The sequence below is a fragment of the Nelumbo nucifera genome, chromosome 1 (genome assembly GCF_055504915.1).
Source record: "Nelumbo nucifera cultivar China Antique chromosome 1, China Antique-T2T, whole genome shotgun sequence".
Taxonomy (NCBI): Eukaryota; Viridiplantae; Streptophyta; class Magnoliopsida; order Proteales; family Nelumbonaceae; genus Nelumbo; species Nelumbo nucifera.
Genome location: NC_142649.1, coordinates 109920755 through 109942302, shown reverse-complemented (window position 1 = coordinate 109942302; position 21548 = coordinate 109920755). Strand labels below are relative to the sequence as shown.

The 21548-nt window shown below is 33.5% G+C and overlaps 1 protein-coding gene across 4 annotated transcripts; it reads left to right on the top strand.

The window, feature by feature from the left end:
* The first annotated feature begins 7764 nt into the window (after positions 1-7764).
* On the top strand, positions 7765-14465 carry LOC104605887 (ABSCISIC ACID-INSENSITIVE 5-like protein 3). Of its 4 annotated transcripts, none has more exons than XM_088892243.1 (4): positions 7765-9144; positions 9276-9347; positions 10775-10911; positions 14140-14465. In XM_088892243.1, exons 1-4 carry the CDS (start codon positions 8341-8343, stop codon positions 14381-14383), a joined length of 1257 nt encoding a protein of 418 aa, XP_088748369.1. In that variant the 5' UTR covers positions 7765-8340; the 3' UTR covers positions 14384-14465. The 4 variants fall into 4 exon arrangements, 3 of the variants coding, with proteins under 3 accessions (XP_088748369.1, XP_088748372.1, XP_010269128.1); XR_016078833.1 differs by having other exon boundaries at positions 7767-9144; positions 10775-12850; positions 14140-14277; XM_088892246.1 differs by lacking the exon at positions 14140-14465 and having other exon boundaries at positions 7767-9144; positions 10775-14130.
* The last annotated feature ends 7083 nt before the right edge of the window (positions 14466-21548 follow it).

The following is a 21548-nucleotide window of genomic DNA, read 5'->3' as shown; positions in this document are numbered from 1 at the left end:
GATTGTTCAACATGTACAATATATTTTGCCAATTCTTGCCTCATTTTTTCTTGTGAATATTTAAAAGTACTAAAACCCACTCCTAATTTGTGTTTAGCATTTTTCTTTCCTTTCTTTTTCTTCTTGTTTCACATGGGTGAGCAAATGTCTGCCCAAGTGGATAGTACCACCTTTAATACAATAGCTAAAGTCACTCCTACATTTTTGGAAAATGGCCATTTCCCCTTCCCCTAAACCTCTTCTATTTTAAATAGTTTCCAAACTAGGCTAGTCAATTTAGTTTCCTTCTTTTTCCCATCCCCAACCAGCAGTAGTACTAGTACTAGGGGTCAGAACTCCGGCAATTTCAGCAACATCCATATCAATTCTAACGCTATCATATTGCGACCGAATATCGTCGGCATTGAACATGCTAGGGAATTAGTTTTGGGAAGAGCCAACCATTTTTTATTTAAAAAAATAAAAATTAATTTAATTGCACTTACTTGGATTGCAATCTCAACTTGATTTCAACGATCGAAGTCTTCAAGTCTCTCAAATTGCTAACTTGAGATACTTGAGCAAGCCTTCTTATTGAAATTAACTTGAAAAAAGTCAAGACTTGAGAATTGGAGAGTAGAGAGAGTATATGAGAGCCTGAGAGATAATGAGAAGAGAATTGTTGAATGGGTGTGGTGAGAATGGTGGAGAATTGGGCTATTTATAGGAATTAAAAATAATTCGATTGTCCAAAAGACCCTAAAAACTAACAACTTTTTAGTTGTTGGGAGGGTTTTTCTTGTCATTGTAAAGTCATGTATCACTTCATTCAAAATGCCCCCCAACAACTATATAATAGCTAGTTTGGGGGGCATTTTTGTCATTTTTTCTCCCACAAAGCCAAAATACATAAATACCCCCTATATAGCTATTGGGGGGTATTTCTGGAAAAAATCCCCAAAAAGTTGAAACTAGCCGTTGGGAGGTCTCCAACGGCTAGTTCCTCGAGCGGGGCCACATTAGGCCCATTGCAGGCATGCGAGTCGTGTTGTACTGTGCTGCGAGTTGGGTTGTGCCAACACGTGGGCCACGAGCATAGTTGTGTTGTGTTGTGCCAACCCGTAGACCTGAAACCCCCAGCCCAGTACGACCCCTCACGATTATATCGTGCTGGACCATGGGCAACACGACCCAATTTACAACTCTAGTGATAGGGGAGTATGTTGACGTATTCTTTGGTATGGGTTTCGAGTCAAATATAATAAAGGGTAAATGGTAATCTACTAATACCCATTAGTCTATTTACCGTCAAATTATTGACATGGGATTCCATGGACATTTTGAAAAATTATTGTGAGTTTAAGAGAAATATTGAAAAGTCATGGTGAGTTTTATACAATTTCTCATATATCTAATGAATATAAAATTATAGTTAAGTTAAAATGGATATAGATCTATACTATATATAAAAGTGTGGATATAATGTGAAACTTTTTTTGGACTAAAATTACCCTCCATTTCTTTGTTAGAGAAAGAGTATAAAGTCGTTTTATTATAATTTTAATGCCAGCTTTAATGGTTACTAAAAAAGCCATATTTGTGTATTTAATCTATCTCTAATTGTGAGTGTTGAAAATATAACTTCAATTATTATTTTTCTCCTCATTTAATCCCCTCTCATTAAGTTTTATACTTAAGGTATTAATCCCATTTTCTCTTATTAAATCCTATATATTTTAAATTATTATTCACTAATAAATGCTATTAATTATATCTATGTCAATATTTTTAACAATATAAACCCATACATTTTAAAATTGACTCAAGAACAAAACAATTCTTTATCCAAGTAGTGGCTAAGCAATTCAACCATTCGGATCAAATTGATAAACCTATAAAGTCATAGACTCATAGTTAGGTAATAAAATTTTTAAAATATAAACAAATATAGAGAATTACAAAAATATAGACAAATTAGACATATTTATGATATTATTATTAATCCAATTAAAAAAATAAGTATAATAAATAATAATTATTTTTATTGATAATTTAGAAATGACCAAAAATAAAACATAAAAATTAATAATAAATAATTCAACTTTTGGGTTAAATGTGTTATACTTTAATGTCATAAATAAATAATAAAATTTGATAAAATATAAAAATACAAAAATGAAAAAATTACATAAATTTTGCAAAAAAAAAGTATGTGTGACATATCAAAATTATTTTTACACACAAAAATACAAAAAACAATGAACACATATAATTCTATATTTACACTACTATTAAAAATATGAATAAGATTGTGGAACTTTCTTTTGACTAAAATCAAGGTTTAAAAAACCGACTCAGAAACGAAACCGCTTTGGCTTTCGATTTCTACTCAGTGGTTCAACTATTCAGTTTAAGTGGGTTAAACCGATAAGTTGTAAAATATATTTGTAATTTTTTATTTTGGTTGTTACGTTAGGATTAAGTTAAAGTGAACCGTATGTATACATTATTATGAGGAGTGTGAAACTTTGACAAGGAGGTGACTGGTTAAAGCTGAGAAGTGAGAAAGAATAAGAATAAGAAGAAGAAGTAGCCGCCAGTGACGACTATCTCCATGTTCATCATCATTACCACTACAACACCATTTACTCTTCTTATGTCTCTCTCATCTTTCTAAATCTCTTCAAATTCCAGATTGTCCGCTTGGTGTATCTTAAATTTATAATATAAGATCAATGTTAATATTTCATCTCTTGCATTGATTTTTCGATTTCTTTATTGGAGTTGCAATTTTTATTGTTGCAAATTGAAAAGAATCACAAAAATGAGAAAACTAAAAATTAAAATGGAAACTTAAAAACCCTAACTAATTTTGGCCATTGGGAATAATTGAACAATATTATGATACATGAAAGTTTTTTAATTTTTTTAATTTTTATTTTAAAATAAATAAAAAATTTGGAATTAATTTGAAAGCAACACGAGAACCATTAATCGGGTCAAATTTTCACCTCATTCAATTCCCTCTATTTAAATCTTATATTTTTTTGATAAATGAACAAAATAATAAAGATACACCAAACAAATAAAACACTAGAAAAAGAAGAGTCTAGCCAAGTAGGTATAGTCCTGTAAATGATACTTGAAACTTTATAGTTTGATCTGATTATCACATATTTGGATGAGGTGTTTATGTAATCAGATTTAAATTTTGCAATCTGCATTTGATTAATAATAAAAGACAAGAAATATAAAAACAAAAATAAAAATACATAGTTTATAAAAAATTTTTTGAATATATTATTACTACAATTATCATAACATAGACACATGCAAAGTACATGCACATTTACTAGTATAGATAAAGTTATGAATTTTAGACAATTTAATGTAGTAATGAAAAGGGGAGAATTAATGGCATAATTAATGAGAAGAGATAATTAAAGGGGTTAATAAAAAGGAGGTGAGGGAGTAAATGCTGAATTAATGAGAGGAAATAAAAGTCTTAAAGCTTATATTGGCCATTTGAGTTATTTTGTTAAATTTTAACATGAGAAAAAAAAAGATAAATAATTCTCAAAAATAATTGCTTCTTGAAAATAACCACAAAGAAGAAAAGTACAAGCTTGGAGTAATCTCTCTCTCTCTCTCTCTAGAAGCTTTTTATCCATTTTCTCCATATTTTACATTTTTTCTTATTTTCTTTTGTTTTAAAAAATATAAAACAGTAATCATTGCTTATCTTGATTAGATTAATAAAGCTGCACACTATTAGAGAGAAACCTTTGGGTTTTCCAAGGCCTCTTATTTTAATGCATATTATTATTACATTTAAGAGAGAGAGAGAGAGAGAGAGTATAGTAAATATATAAATCAAGGTTTTTAAAACCGAACTGGACAACAAATTGATCAAAGGTCCAGTTCCCAGGTTCAACGGTATGATCGTTTGAATCGAACAGATAACGCATTCTGGCAAAAATAATAAAAAATAAAAAATGGCCAAAACCGTTGAACGGTTCAAACGGTTTGATTGCTTGAGTCAGCGGTTTGCTAAGCAAATCAATGGTTTTTGGCAAAATAACGGTTCTGGAGTAAAACGGAACCGATTACCTAACCAGTCCCCGATTTTTCCGGTCCGGTTTTGAAAACCATGATATAAACCAAATAATAAAAATAGGTTTAGGTTAAACAGTAAAAAAATTATTAATTTAAAAATCCACTAAACTTTTACTAAAAATAAATATTAACAAAACTTAGTAAATATTAAAAATGTGTTTCAATTCCACTTAAAAATCCAACTTAATAAACACTAATAAAAATAAAAAATTTAAATATAAAAATATTAATTAATAGCTTTAATAATATTATTAGATAACTTATGAGTTGAGACCTTAATAAATGCTAATAAAAAATATTAATCGATAGTTTTAAAATACAACAATTAATTAGAAATTCGAAAGATTCTAAAACACCTAAACATAATTAAAATACTGAAAATTAACAATATTTTATATTAATAAGGGTATTTACTAAAAATAATTAAAAAGTACAATTAATAGTATTTTATTACTAAAAAATAAAAAATTATTAAAAAATACCCAAGCAAAAATTTATTGAAAAATATTTAAAATTAACTATATTTTTTATTGACTATGGTATTTATTTAGTTATTTAATTTATTTTTACTGAAAATAAATGCAAATTAATTTTGTAGTGACTAAATGCAAAAATAAATGATGAAAATATTGAAAATGTTTGAAAAATACTCATATGCAAAAATTACTGAATAATAATGAAAAAACACCAAAAATTAATTAAAATCCAAAAATTTTGAAAAACCTAAAGCTTAATTAAAATACTAAAAATAATTAAAAATTAAATTAATTGTATTTTATTGCAAAAAAAGACTGAATAATAATGAAAAAAATAATGTATATTAATTATTAATAGTAATATAATTAACAATAATTATTTTTAAACTATAGTTAACAATAATTATAATTTAAGCTATAAATAATAAAAAATTACATTTAATTACCAAAAATTTATATTTAATTACTAGAAAATTACATTTAATTAGTTTTAGTCAAGAAATTAGCAATATTTCTGAAAATATGATAATTTCCAAAAATTACTATATTTTAAATAAATACAATATTTTAATAATTAATAATAAAAAGTTACAAATCGTTTATAACTTAACCTAACCCGATTAGATTTATAAATTTGCAAGCTCAAGCAACTATTTTCTTTTGAGTTAGGTCTAACTGAGATGTGCACCATGCCCACACATTATCAAGGATAATCAAATCCGAAGTCTAATTGAGTATCAGATTTTTGGAGTCCATGATAGCTTTAGCGGATAAGGCCCAAGCTAAACAACCCCTAATAAGCTCAACTTGGAAGGTATATGCATCTATGGTAAATATTATTATATAATACTTTAATAACAAATTTTATATTAATATATATAGAAATTTTATATATTTTTTATACTAGACTAGAAAGAGATTTTGTGTATAGATCAGGCTTCGGGCTTTATATAAGGGCCGAACTCAGACTCAAGACCTAGGCCCGGTGGTCGGGCTGGGCTCACACATTTTCTGTTGATAAAGAAGCCCGTGTTAATTATAAAACTATGATTTTTTAAAAATTAAAAATTTTATTACTTTTATAAACTAATTATATTATATTAATTTAGTAATAATTTAATAAATTAATAAACTAATTTATATTTCCTTATAGTAAATTGATATTTATTAATAGTTTAAGAAGCATATATATATTATTTATTATACATAAAATAAGTACTTTTTTATATATGTAGTAATATATATATATATATATATCTATATTATTTAATAAATTAATAAACTGAATAGGTCTAGTTGTATATATAAACAATTGTATACATCAAAAATCATATGAAATAAAAATTTAAACATCTTTTTCATTTTTTTTAAAAAATGGACCTCTCATAGCTTGGCCTGGTTCGCGGCCTGACCTAAGGCTTGGCCTAGCATGACCCGATTTACACCTCTACTTGAGCCCATCAATACTGGGGACAGAGCAGGGAAATTTGAGGATTCCCCATCCTTGATGAGGAGTGGGGTGCTTTGCCCTTGAACTCGCCCGACATTGAGGAGTGGTTGCCTTGCCTTGAACCCACTTGACATTGGGGATGGGGTGGGGATGGAGTAGAGTGTCTTGACTATGGGAAAAGGATAGGGATGGGGTGCCCTACCCTAAACCCATCCCGTTATCATTCCTATATAATTGTTAATTATTAGTGAAATTAATAAAAATGTTAGTTTTTGTAGTTATTTTTATTTATTTATAGCTAATCAAAATTTCATTTAAAAATAATAAAAACAATATCAATTATTAAAATTACTATATTAATAAAACTAAATTTATTAAAAATATTTGTTCATATTAAATTAATAATAATTATTTTGTATAAATCAACATTAAATGAAAATACAATTATTAAAATTTTAGATATTAACAATAACTTTAAATACTTTTAGTTAATTAACAACATATTTTGATTATTAATTTAATATTAATTAATAGTAAATAAAATTATTAAATCTTTCAGATTTTCTTGAACATCTCACGGGTCCACGCTAGTTGAGACAGAGATAATTAGTGAAGTTATTAGGGTAGAGATAGTCAATGGATTGATTAACGAGGAGAGATCATCAAAGACTCATCAAAGTAATTAATTAGAAAGAGAAGAGAGAGAGTTAATGTATTAATGGTGAGTGAGTTCTTTTGTTCAATTTTAAAAATAAAAAAGAGACTAAGTTTTTAGCATTTCTCTTAAACTCATCACAACTTTTTAAAATGTCTAAAACTCACCATATCACTAACTTGACATTAAAGAGACTAACGGCTGTTAATATATTACCATTTTAACCTTCATAGAAAAATATAAATTATATACATATATTTTAGTATTTAGACATGAAAAAAAAGGAAAAATTCAAAAAGAATATTTTCAAATATAAAATACATAAAAACATAGAAATTGCGAAAAATATAAAAAATTATAGAAATTGCACACAAAATAAAAAATTACTTTCAAATTATAGAAACTATAGAAAAATTGAAAAACAAAATTAGAAAATAAAAATTGTAGAAAAAACACCAAAAATTATAGAAAAACACAGAAATTGCAAATAAATAACAAAAAATACAGGAAATTTTATATATTGTAGAAAATAGAAAAATGTACATGGTGTTTGGAAGGGTGGGCACTTTTTGGGACTGATTTTCAAGAAAAAATGCCCATGCTTCCAAGACCCGTTTTTCACAAAAAAAAAACGCTTCTCCCACGTAGGCAATGAGCAACACTATGTTGTTTGGTAAGGTGATTTTCATCACTGTTTTTCATGTATGTGCTGACAGGTAAGCACCACATAGGATACACATTAGTCAAGCGTTGAGGGAAACGGTTCATCGATGCATGCCCGATTTTTTAATAATCGGCTGAACCAAACAATGAGATATATGGGCGTTTGTTGAAACGCCTATGTGGATCCGATGTGGCACCATTTTTTGAAAAACGGCCACGGTTTCAAATATTCCCCTAAAAAAACAGAAATTATAAAAACATTAGAAATTATAATAAAACACTAAAAATGTAAAAAAAAAAGAAAGAAAATTGAAAAATATAAAATACCCTTTTCTTCTAACTCGCCATTCAAGGGTGATTTGGTGATAAAAGTTGTTATTTATAGTGAGGTGGACACACTCTGTTAAGAAACATTAAGAGTGCACTAACGGCAGGTGAGTTTTGTCCAGTCATCCACAGATGAGAGGAGAGAGAACATATATAAGAGAGGAGAGAGAACATCCTTAACAGAAACCGGAATTTCATACTGACGAAATTCCAGTTCAAAGTAACCCGCTTAAAACGGTCTCTCTCTTTGTTTCACTCTACCAATTTTATCTGTGAAAATCCGAATCTTCCGCACTGAATCCGCGTTCATAGGTCGATCTCTAACTGGTTTTTCAATCTTTCTGGCGGCTCGGACGCGGCTCTTGAACTTCTCCTTTACATGCTCTGCCGCACCTTCTCTTGCACTTTTTATTGCAAACGTAAGCTGCCATTTACTTTCCCCCTCGTTCAATCAACCGAGGAGATTTTATTTGTTGATATTTTATCTGTCTTTTGCTCTTATACATCTGCCACTTGGGGTTTTAGGAAATGCCAATTTTTATTCAATAAGTGGAGTTGAATTGGATTTAATTTTTGGGAATCGTAGTACTAGCTTCTGGGTTTTGTCCTTCTGTGTTGGGGATAACTTTTCCAGTTCTTGTTGTTAGTACTTAGTAGGGGTTAGAGTTTGGTGAATGGGGTTTAGAATCATGGTCTCTCCCAATAGAGGTCAGGCGGCTCATTTCCCCCCTCTGGGTAGGCAAGGATCTCTTTACAATCTCACCCTTGATGAGGTCCAGAACCAGCTGGGGAATGTAGAAAAGCCCTTGAATAGTATGAATATGGATGAGCTGTTGAAGAGTGTTGTTGCTGCTGAAGGAAATCAGGTAATTCAGGAACAACTTTCCAGTGTGAACGCCTCATCTTCATCTTCTCCTCCAATCTTTCCTGGGAATTTGAATTTGAATGGGACGCTCAGTAGGAAAACAGTTGACGAGGTTTGGAAAGAGATTGCTCAGCAAGAGCAAGACAATGCAGAAGGTGATGGATCTGTGCAGAGGCAGCGGACCCTTGGGGAAACCACACTAGAGGATTTTCTTATCCGAGCTGGTGCCATTAATATAGGGAATGATAATGGTGTTCTTAATCCTCAGTCCTTGATGGCAATTGACCCAATGGTTGCAGCATCTCAACAGGCAGATTGGTTGCAATTCCAGATGGCTGCTGTTCAACACCAGCAGATGGCAGTCTTGGGTTCAAGTATGCCTGCTGCTGTATCAGTGTTTGGGAATTCAGTTGTAGATGCTGGGTACTCAGGGAACCAACTGGCACTGTCAATGTCGATGCCAATAGTGACGGCAACATCATCAGATTCACAGTCAACAGTTGAAAGAAAGCGACAATTCTCAGATGAGATGATGGAGAAGACTATTGAAAGGAGGCAGAAAAGGATGATCAAAAACCGTGAATCAGCTGCCAGATCAAGGGCAAGGAAGCAGGTGGATTTGGTGGCCCATTTATTTGTTTGTCTTTTACACAAGAAGCCTAATATATTGGGATTTTGTTTGCTCCCTTATCTTCAATATTAAGACTGGCTTTTCTCTTTTTCTGTCCGCTGTGGTGATGATAGGCCTATACCAACCAGTTGGAGAATGAGGCATCAAAGTTAAAGAAAACAAATAAGAGGCTCAAAAGGCAGAAGGTATGTTTGTTTAAGCAAAAATGGCATTGGCATTTATTAGATTTAGATGATTTAACATTAATAATAATATTAAATACTGTTTTTGATTTAGCATGCACTTTGTCATCTCTAGAATAATTGCATACCCAGATTCCATTTCATCTAGCTTTACTAAACACCTCATCTGCATTTTGTTCCACCAAAGTTACTCATACCTTAAGAAGCCTCTTTGTCAAGGGTATTATTTTCTAGCATAGGACATTAGTCCTTGTTATTCTAAAACTGTGTCTTCAATTCCCATATTGGGAACTAGAGTCATCAGTCGGGTGTGCAGGAGAAGTTGCTCACAACAATTTATAATTTATTACTCAATTCAAAAACTTCTCTTAAAACAAACTTCTGTGTTCTATTATCTTCATACTAGAGAAATTGATTCAGTGAAATTCAACTGATTGAAATTACTAGCAGTTCTCTAGGCAACTTAAATACAAATAAAATTATAAATCACAAATATGATAAAATAATATAAGAAAGAATGGAAAGAGGTATCACAGTTAAATGATTGTGAAGTAACAACAACAACAGCTGCAGAAAGGATTGCAGTATTATTAGATGCCCAAAGAAAGTGTAAGTTGATTATCAGCTGATCAGGTATAGAGACTTACACCTCCTCAAGAAAGAGTTCTTTCTGGTGATATATGTCAACAGGACCCCTTGGCACAAGAAACCAAATAGGGCTGCATCTGAAAGGTGTTGAGGTGGGGGGCTTCACCAGGGCTCCTGGACTTCCCTTCCCTTTTATTTCATTTTCTTTCCTTTCCTTTCCTTTCCTTTTCTTTCTTTCTGTACGAGGGTGTGTGAGGGGCATGAGGCATACCTAAAGCATATACCTCAGAGCCATCAAAGTCTCCAGCATATGTTTCAGGGTGTTTGTGCCTTCTCTAAAGCTGTATTTCATGGTCAGTGCCAGTACATTATGGTTTTCAAACCTTGAAAAGACTCTAAGGCAAAAACAGGAAAACAAGAACTTCTATTGACTGTTGAGCCAATTGATTTTCTGGGTTGAGTTTCTATGCTGTCAATGTACCTTAAACAATGTCAAGTCAAGTGGTATCTTTTCTTTTTCAGTTTGTGGATGGCCTGATGAGATATAATTAGGTAGGATTTCCTGTTGTGTTGTTCTGTATTTTGATACGTAGGAACACAGATTATCAGATGTGTAAAGTTGAATCTACTTATAAGTCTAAAACCATGTAAAAGTAGTAACATTTCACCTCTGGAAGATATGGGGTGTAAATGCATATATAACTGGCATGTTACTTTGTTGCATGGAACCTATTTACATAGTGTGTTCATAAATGCATATTTAAATGTACATATACACATACGACAGAACATATTACTCTGAACAGCATGAAGTGAATTGGATTTGTGCACTTTATTTGCAGGATTGCCCTTTAAACCGTCATCATCATCTAAGCCTTGTTCCAGCTATATGGGGTCAGCTACATGAAATTATGTCTTTAATTCCAATAATGGGAACTAGAGTCATGGTGTGCAGGAGAAGTTGCTCACAACAACTTATGTAATTAATTACTCAATTCAAAAACTTTTCAAACAAAAGTTCTATGTTCTACTATCTTCATACTAGAGAAATTGGTTTCACTGAAATTCAACTGATTGAAATTACAAGCAGTTCTCTAGGCAATTTATATATAAATAAAATTATAATTTAAGTAAAAAATATGATAAGAAATACAAGAATGAATGTGTTAAACAACATAAAAATAGAATAGCAAATCAAGGAGAAAATAATAATTTAACGTGGTTTGGCTTGGTAGCCTACATCCACAGAAGGAGAGGAAAAATATCCACTATGAGAACAAGAGATACAACTCTCTCTCTCTCTCTCTCTCACACACACACACACACACACACTCTAACTCACTCTTCCTCAAACCTTAATCTCACACAACCACTTGCTTAAATAAGCAAAAGACTGAAATACATCAGAATTATACAAAAACCCTTTTTTCCCACAAATACATATTAGTCCCCACAATATTACAAATATACCTAAATACAACCAAATACAAGATAACTCTTAACATGCCCCCTCAAACTCAAGGTGGGAAAATCAGATTGAGTTTGCAAGGATGTTGAAGCAACCTTCATGGAAATATGTTTACTATTGAAGCAACAACAGCCATGAACCTTGAGATGTTGAAGGGACCTATGAAGCAATAGTTCACCGATACACCAAGGGAGCTTCACACGTTCACCAACAAAACTACCACCACACTACAAACCATTACCAATTTACAAGCATCCACAACTTGAGGCATCACAACCTCTTTTCCAACTCACAAAATCACCACCAACAAACAACCACAACTTGAGGCATCAAAACCTCTTTTCCAACTCACAGAACCACCAACCACCAAACAATTACAACTTGAGGCATCAAAGCCCTTTTTCAACTCACAAAAAACCACAACTTGAGGCATCAAAACCCCTTTTTCAACTCACAAACAACTATAACTTGAGGCATCACAGCCTCTTTTCCAACCAACCACCAAACAACCACAACTTGAGGCATCACAACCTCTTTCCCAACCAACCACAATTTGAGGCATCAAAATCCCTTTTTCAATTCACAAACAACCACAATTGAGGCATCACGGCCTCTTTTCCAAACAACCACAACTTGAGGCATTAAAGCCCCTTTTTCAACTCACAAAACCAACAACTCACAAAATACTTATCCTGAGGCTAGTAGTCAACTACTACACGAAGCGGTTTCGTAGTAGTCGATTACTATCAATATCCTATTCTTAGTAGTTGACTACTACATGAAGATATTTCATAGTAGTCAACTACTACCTCAACTGAACATGAAATAGAACACCTCCACAACAACCGGAACACCTTCACAACAACTGGAATATGAGTGCTCAAGGTTCGTTTAACCGAACTGTGGACCTATTTTTGAAACCAAACCAGTCCTACCGGTTTCTAGAAAACCGGTAACCAAAACTGAACCGAAGCTGATCGATTAATCATCGGTTTGATTCGTCAGTTTTTCGGTTTTTTTATATTTATAATATATATTATAAAAACATATAAATATAAAATAAAATATAGAAACATATATAATTATATTTAAAATAATAAATAATATATTATATATTTATATATAATGCATATTTATTAATTTATAATATATATAATATATATAGAAATATATGTATACCAATTGGTTTGGTTAACAGGATTTCCGATTCAGTTTCTGTCGGTTTTTGGGTTCAGTCCGGTTTGTCAATTTTTCTTGCTTACCCCTAAACTGGAACACCTTCACAGCAACTAGAACACTTGCTCTGATACCATGTTAAACAACATAAAAATAGAATTGACAAGGAGAAGATAAGAAGAAAAATGGAGAGAACACCAAGATTTAACGTGGTTCGGCTTGGTAGCCTACATCCATGGGAGGAGAGGAAAAATATCCACTATGAGAACAAGAGGTACAATTCTCTCTCTCTCTCTCTCTCACTCTAACTCACACCAACCACTTGCTTAAACAAACAAAAGACTGAAATAAATTAGAATTACACAGAAGCCCCTTTTTCTCCCACAAATACATATAGGCCCCCAATAATGCATAATGATTGCTTCAAATTTTATTGCTGTATTTCATGGTCAGTTTAATTAGATTTATGTGTTATAAAAGTTATTATCTCCTAAGAGAGAGAGAGAGAAGTACCACTTTGGGTGAAGTGGGGGGCATGGTGAAGAAAACAGAAAGTGAACAGGAGTAGAAGGGAAAGTTTTTCAGTAATTTGTAAAAGAGGATGACAGTTTATCCTGGTTTAACCAACCAGTACATTATGGTTTTCAAACCTTGAAAAGACTGTAAGGAAAAAACAGGAAAACAAGACCTATTGACTATTGAGCCAATTGAATTTCTGGATTGTGTTTCTATTCTGTCAGTGTACCTCAAACAGTGTCAAGTGGTATCTTTTCTTTTTCAGTTTGTGGATGGCCTGGTGAGATATAATTAGGTAGGTTTTCCTGTTGTACTGTTCTGTATTTTGATACGTAGGAAGACAGATTATCAGATGGGTAAAGTTAAATCTGCTTATAAGTCTAAAACCATGTAAAAGTAGGAACGTGCCACCTCTAGAAGATATGGTGTGTAAATGTATATATAAATGACATGTTGTGTTCATAAATACTTATTTAAATGTGCATATACACATACAATAGAACATATTACTCTGAACAGTATGAAGTGGAGGAGTGGATTTGTGCACTTTATTGGCAGGATTGCCCCTTAAATTCGCATTTCCTCCAGATCATCATCATCATCATCTAAGCCTTGTCCCAACTCTATGTTTTGCCATTCTATTCTGTTCAGTGCCATATCCATTGTTAAATTATAGGTGCTTAAATCACTTCTTGTAACTTCCACTCAAGTCCTATTTGGTCACATTTCCCTCAGATCCTATTAGATATTAGTTTCAATTTTAGCTTTACTATTTGAATTTGAATTCTCAAATACCTAAACCATATTGGCTGTTAAAATTGCTTCTCTATCTCTAATCATTAGTTCACACACCTTTTATGGTATACAATTCATGGTTCCAAAATTTTCAAGTAATAAACTTCTTTCTTGCTGCTGATTCAAGTAATGAACTTGAGAGCAGTCATTTAGGATGTCCAGGAATTGAAATTAGAGTATGTCAATGATTAGATTTTTGTCCTTTTCCCCCTTGGCTAATGACTTGCTTCTCTCAATGTTACTTTTGAACAGGAGATACAGATGCTTTTACCTTTGGATACAACTCCAGAACTCAAATATCAACTTCGGCGTACTAGCTCAGCATCATTCTGAGAGAGCAGACAAATCTGTCCATTATACTGATTTAATTATTTTATTCATTTTGCTTTTCTGTTTCATCCCTTTTTGGTTTAATTCGTTAGCTTGCAGATCCATGAGGCAATGGTTGTGCATTGAAAGCATTACAAGAGTAAGCTATTCTAATTATGTGGAGTAGGCTGATGTTGAAAGGATGCTGCAACTCTTCACAAAAGAAACAAAAAGTAAAAATAGAAATAAAAACCAAAACAAATTATTCATTTCTTTCTTTTGCACTAGTCATTCTATCACAGCTGATGAATGAAAAGATTCCCCTTCCATCTGTTGTCCAGTAGCACAAGAACTGTGTGAGTGGCCATTTATTTTGATAGATAAAAAACACTACACTAACAAAAGGAATTTACAAACTGGTTTCTATGAGTGGGTGGCCATTCTTTCCATCAATACTGACGGATTTAATTGTCTTAGACGCTTTCAAATCAGCATCTTATTTGTTGAGAATTTCAGTGAGGATCAAAGTTGGTTTATATGATTTTGCATGGCCTACCTTTCTTTCTTTATTTTTTTTTTTTTGTGGGCTTAAATATATGTAGGTATATTAGCAGTATATGGATGGGATGATACTGACTCTTGCAATGGCATTATTTGAAAAACAAAATAAAAAACTTGTTTGCTCATAAGATAACGTTGAGACATCCTCTCGACACTCTGAAATCATGGGCACCATTTGGAAATTCCATGTGCCATCAAGACCTCTAATTTATGGGTAATTAGAATCATCAAAATATCCAATTAACAGAGATTTCTTATTATCGAATCCCTCCCACTGGGTTACAAATTGTACTTAATTGTCCAAATTCAATCTGTTTAGGATAGAATATGGATATATCCTATATCTGATCCAATATAATCCCATTTGTTTCAATTTAAATGTATATGTTTATGTATATTTAAATTTCATGTTGTATTTATTAGTAAAATTGGTTTGAATATTGTATTTATGTTAAATAGTGGTACGTTTCAGTTTCAAATAAGTTCATTTCGTTATTAATATATTATATTTTGATCATTTTGAGTTTAACTTATTATTGCCATTCAATATCCGATTGCAATTTATGTCGATATAAATATGATGGGTAATATTTGATTTGTTCAGAATTGGATGTACCTATATCCAATTCAATCCGATCCGTTTCTAGCCTTAAGCCCAAAGTAAATAGATAAAAAGAAATGATTTTGAATGAGTCTACTAGAGTCGTATTTAATCATTTCACGTTTTTTTACTCTTTCACTGATCAGATCTTCTGGAAACTCAATCATGGTTTTCAAAACCGGACCGGACCAGATGATCGGATCGGAAAAACTAAGAACTGGTTAGGTGATCGATTTTGATTTTCCCCAAAGCTGGAAATTTGCTCAAAATCGTTGATTTTGGTCAGCAAACTGCTGACCCGGATGGTTAACTGATGGAATGGTTTTGACCGTTTTTTTATTTTTTTGTTAAAACGAGACGACTGTTCGATTTAAACAGTCAGACCGTTTGACCCGGTAATGGGACCCCTGATTGGTTCAGTCTCCAGGTCGTTTTTAAAAACCATGAACTCAATGCTGCAATCAAGAATCAAGATTTTGTTACATATTTAGGCGTATCTATATATCGTATTGTATCAGCCCTATCCTGATATGCAAAATAATAAGTAATTTAATATAACCAGGGAGTAGGCCTTGCTAATTTAAAATTTTGAAAAAAAAAACTAAAACAAATGGGAACATATTGGTCAAAACCCCAAAATGCATATTCCAGCATTTTGGGGTGTATTGATATTGTGAATCGTGTCTATAATGTAAGGGTGTTAATCAATTGATATTGGGTTAAACCACATTCAAATCAAAATCAATTTGGATAGATTGAACGGACCAATAAGACATTGAAATGGACCAGTTCAGACTTATGATACAAAATATTTATTGGATTGGACATGATCCATCCATAATAAATTTATATTGGATAGGATTGGGTTGAACTAATATATGGTGCATTAAGAATACAGATATCAATGGACCAGGTTTGGATTGGAACCGGTCTAAGTTAAAACCATTTTGAACAAATTAGATGCTCCAAACATTGAACTGAACTGATTCAATTGACACCCCCCTACTAAAACGTAGCATACCCGAATCACCACCCTTGCAATGTGCCAAAACACATTTTTTGAAGATAAAATAGACCAAGAAACCATGAAGGTATATGGAGAGAGGAACAATGGGAGTTGGTGTGTGTTTTGTTATGTGGGTATTTCACTATTGGCATTTATCAAAATATTGTCATGTTATTACCAAATCAGCATTTTTCTCATTTTAACACTTTTCCCAACGACTGAGTGTTTATTCATTGTTTCAATGATGTAGTGCTTAATTGTCCATAAACGATTTATCAAGTACTTTTCTCGATTTTAAAGACAATTCAAGTACAAACATTTATTTAATAAATAGAAGCTATACCAAACACATACTTGGTTGGGAGACTAAGGTGGTGTTATGTAAATCTAGTTTAAAGTCTGAAAAGAAAAAAAAAAAACCCTCCAAAAAAGCTCTAAAAGTATTATGTGAAAAATTTGTTTTTATGCTTTTGTAGACATCTAAATATAATGGGATTGTTCTGTAATTTGAATCAAGGTTCAAAATTTTGATATATATCAAGTTGTATTGATTGGTACATATCATATTGGGGCCTTCCCAATACACCCATATAAGGGGTGTTTCGAGTCAGACAGTTATTTTAAACCAACTCCTCTAAACCAGATTCGAAAAAATAAAAAATAGAGAAAAAAGAATCAGGCCAATACTTTGAACCTTGATTTGAATGTTGGAATGTTTGAAAAGTTTGTGTTGTAAAAATTTACCCCTTGAGTCATTATTTAAATAAAACTAAATGAAAATAATTAAAATAATATGATATCATAGAAAAATATAAAATATTGTGAATTGATAACAAAATATTAAGAGATAATAAAATAGACTAATATGTTTAAATGAGTAATAAAAAAGGTTAATATTACAAAAATAATAAAACAAATTATGAACAACAATAATTAATAAATAATATCATCAAAAAAATAAAAAACAAAGTTAAAAAGATAAAATAATAAAAAATAGGGTTAAAAATATTATAAATATAGTAAAAATGTAAAAAAAAAAGAACAAGGCGGTGAGATTCTTCACCTCACCAAGTGTCAAACTTACACTTTCCATTGCAATGTCGAGCCAAAGGCGGTGAGCGTGAGATTCAACCTTTCCATTGCAACACTGTGTGCCATATGAGCGTCGTTTTTCCTTCTCCTCCAACAGAGATGAGATGTCGGCGGTCCTATCTAACGGTTCCTGTCACCTGTAATCAGCGTCATTTCTCCTCCTCCGGTAGGGATGAGATGTCGGTGATCCTATCCAACAATTTCCATCACCTACAACTGGTCCTTTGCTGGCAACACCATTTGCAATATGTAATCAACGTCGTTTTTCCTTCTTCGGCAAGGATGAGACATCAGCGATCTTGTCCAACAGTTGCCATCACTTGCGCTGGCAACATCGTTTGCCATGTAATCTGTGTCATTTTGCCTTCTCCTTTGACAGCGGTGTGAAACAGAACAGTCGGTGATCCTGGGTTTGAACCTGGTTCATCGACTCTTTTGTTCATGGGAGGGATGAGGGAGAAAGATCCTTTGCCGGCAACATCATCTGCCATGTAATCGGTGTTGTTTTTGCCTTCTCCAACAGGGTTGACACAAAACAGTCGGCGATCCTGAGTTTGAACCCGGTTCATCGACTCCTCCGTTTATGGGAGAGGCGAGGGAGAAAGAAGAAAGAGGGATAACGAGAGAGAAGGAATTTCGTCCGCTACCTCGGAATGCGATCAAAGGTAGTCTGGACGGTGAATAATTCGAACATTTTTTCGGTGTTTAGATGAGCAATTCGGAGGTGCAGTCGAACTACCTTCAACATTATTTCCGTGTTCGGAGGTGAGCGCTAGCTAACACCACCTTACATTTACTACACCTATTGGAGGGAGATTCAAAATTTCAATAATCTTCTCCCTCCCTCCTTTATTTGGTTTTGTTCTCTTTTCCTCCCGGTGCATTACGAGATTCTTGTCACACGTTCTTTGGAAAAGAATTGATTTTAAGTATTTTAGTATTACTCTCCCTATGCGTAGGGACCCATAAGAGAAGGGCAAAATGTATCTCTACATGCATATGAGGGGTTGGGGTGCTTTTCTGATAGGGCTGTTCATGGGTCGGGTTGAGTTGGTTTATTGGTGTTTTCCAATTGACCCGACCTGCTCGGTTTACCTACAAATGAAATCGAAACCGACCCAGTATTAAGTAAAACCGACCTAGTCGGTTTGAATCGGGTTGGGTCGGTTTGAGTCGGTTTTGTGAATGATTCTCTTGGTATGAACGGTAAAGGATTCAAGTCTAAGAAAACAAAGGCTGAATGCCTAAAAATTAAAAATGATTTGATGGATTAAAATTGATATTTTATATATCAGAAATTTTATATATAATATGTATATTTCTGAAATAAAGCTGAAATAATATATATATATATATATATATATATATATATATATTTCTACCAATATATATTTGAAATATATATTAAAACTGAAATATATTAGATATATATATATATATAATATTGAATATATTATATATAAAATATATATCTAAGTCGGTTTGGGTCGGTTCGGTTTATGTTTTTTTGTAACCCAAAACCGATCGGTGCTAAAGAAAAATCAGCCAACTCGGATTGGATTGGACCGGGTTGGTCAGTTTGGTCGGTTTGGGTCTTGTTATGAACAACCCTATTTTCTGATATGCACTCACGAGTTGAAATGGGACAGGATGGGAGTGTAGGTATCCAAAATGTTTTGCCTTTGACAGGTTTAAACTGTTTTGATTTTTGAAATTCAAAATTCTGTTTAAAACATTTTCTATCTTTTTCTATTTGTTTATTTTGTTTCTTTTCGAACAGGTGCCTTGTTGCACTGTTTTGGAGAGACACTTCTCTCTGTAAGGACACAAAAACAATTTTCTTCTATGATTCACATAGGTCTAGTAAGTGAGTGCATGTCTACCAATGGCTTGTGGGTTGTTTTATCTTAGCAACCGATTTGCAAATACCCAACTGCACCATAGGGGGTAAATGCAGTTTTAAGGAGAGTGATCAAGTGGCATGACTCAACCCTCAATTTCTCTACAATCTTCAATCTCATTTTTATAATTCTACAACACTGTCGGAGTTTGGTTTGGAAAGCATTTACCAATAAGTTCCATTTTGCCTTGTTTATATTATTTTTCCAACAATCTTAAAAACGCATTTATGGAATTTATCTCTACTAACCCTATTATGAGAAACCATATACTATCAATAGTTCCCGATTTCTCAAAGATTGGACCTTTCAATGGAATAGACTTGTTCATGGGCTGGGTGGCCCGACGGGCCGGCCCGGCCCCCAGACGGGCTTGGGCACGTATTTTAGCCCGCGGGCTTGACCTCGGGCCTAAAAGCCCGAGCCCGACTATTTTACGGGCCGGGCTCGGGATTTGTTAAAAAAGCTCGGTCTGAGCCCGGCCCGGCCCGACTTTTCCTAAACTACCTAACCCTAACCCTAAATATTTAAAATTTTTCTTTTCATTCTCCTTTCTCACTCTCACTCTCAGAAGCGGCGGTTCTCATTTCTCCCCCTCAACTCTCAGAACCAGTGAACCCAACTGCACTTGCGAACTCAGTCACCGACGGCCGACTCCACTAGAACTAGTCATCTCTCTCTTTGGCGGCGGTGATCTCTCTCTCTCTCTCTCTCTATCTATCTATCTGGCACCGTTTTCATCTTCTTTCTTCTCATTCTCAGTTCTCTCTCCAACCGGCGCCACCAGAACCCAGGCGCACCATTTTCATTCTGCGAACTCAGGCACCGGTGGCTAGCACCACCAAATCTAGATCGTCTCTCTCGCGGTGAGCTCTCTTTCTCTCTCTCTCTCTCTCTAGCCGGCATTGTTTTCATCTTCTATTTTCTCACTTTCTGGGTTTCTATTCTCACTCTCAGACTCCTAGGAATCGACGAACTCAACAGCACCATTCTCTCAATCCTCAGAGGGCACCGGTGCTCAAACTCCCAAGTCAGGCTTCGGGCTTTTTATGAGGGCCGGGCTCGGACTCGGGCCTGAAAAGTTTATGTTAATAAAGAGCAAAAGCCCGGCCCGAGCCCGGCCCGGCCCGGCCCATGAACAGGTCTACAATGGAACCAACTACAAGCATTGGAGACAACGCCTTCTATTTGCCTTAGAATAGTTAGGGGTAGTCTTTGCTTTAACTGAACCAAACCCACTAAACATGGAAGAACTAGCCCGTTCTGTTGTTGCAGAACACTAGATCACTGCTGACCACTTCTGCAAGAACCACATTCTGAATTGCTTGTCCAATGAACTTTACAATGTCTACTGTTCCTACAACTTTGCCTATGAAATTTGGAATGCTTTGGACAACAAATACGCTCTGAAAAATGCTAGAAATAAAAAAAATATGTGATTACTAATTTCTTACATTTTACCATGAAAAAAGACATGGATGTGTCTATCCAAATATATGAGTTTCAGGTGCTTGTGGGGGAACTAGCAAAAGAAGGCATGATAATGCCAAATGAATTTATTGCTAGTTCTCTCATAGAGAAATTGCATATACATAGAACGATTTCAAAACAAGTATGCAGCATAAGAGAAAGGACATTACTTTGGACCAAGTAGTGGTTTGAATCAAAATAGAAGAAAATAATAGAAACAAATATGAGGATGAGAAAATCAGATTTCCAAAATCAATCTGGTAGAGGAAACGACTACAAAATTCAAAAAGAATATGAATGTGAAAAATGATTAGAAATTCAAGAAGCAACAAAAAAAGGAAAATGCTATGTATGTGGCAAACATTGGCATTACAAGAAGAACCACCATTACCGAAAGAAGAAAAACTTTGGGAAACCAAAGGTCAAATTAACTAAAGATGTCATTGCAACAATGGTTATTGAGGCAAACTTGGTAGATAAACCAAAGGAGTGGCTATTGCATACTGGTGCTACCAAACAAACATGTGGAGACTGCAGCTCCTTCTACGAGTACACAACTTAGACTGAAGGAGAGCAAGTCTTCATGGAAACTTACAAACCTCAAAGGTTATTGGCAAAGGAAAGGTGCTCCTGAAACTAACTTCAAGAAAGATCCTGATGTTGAATAATGTGCTGCATGTGCCAAAAATCAGGAGAAACTTGGTATCGGGTGCTCTCCTTGCCA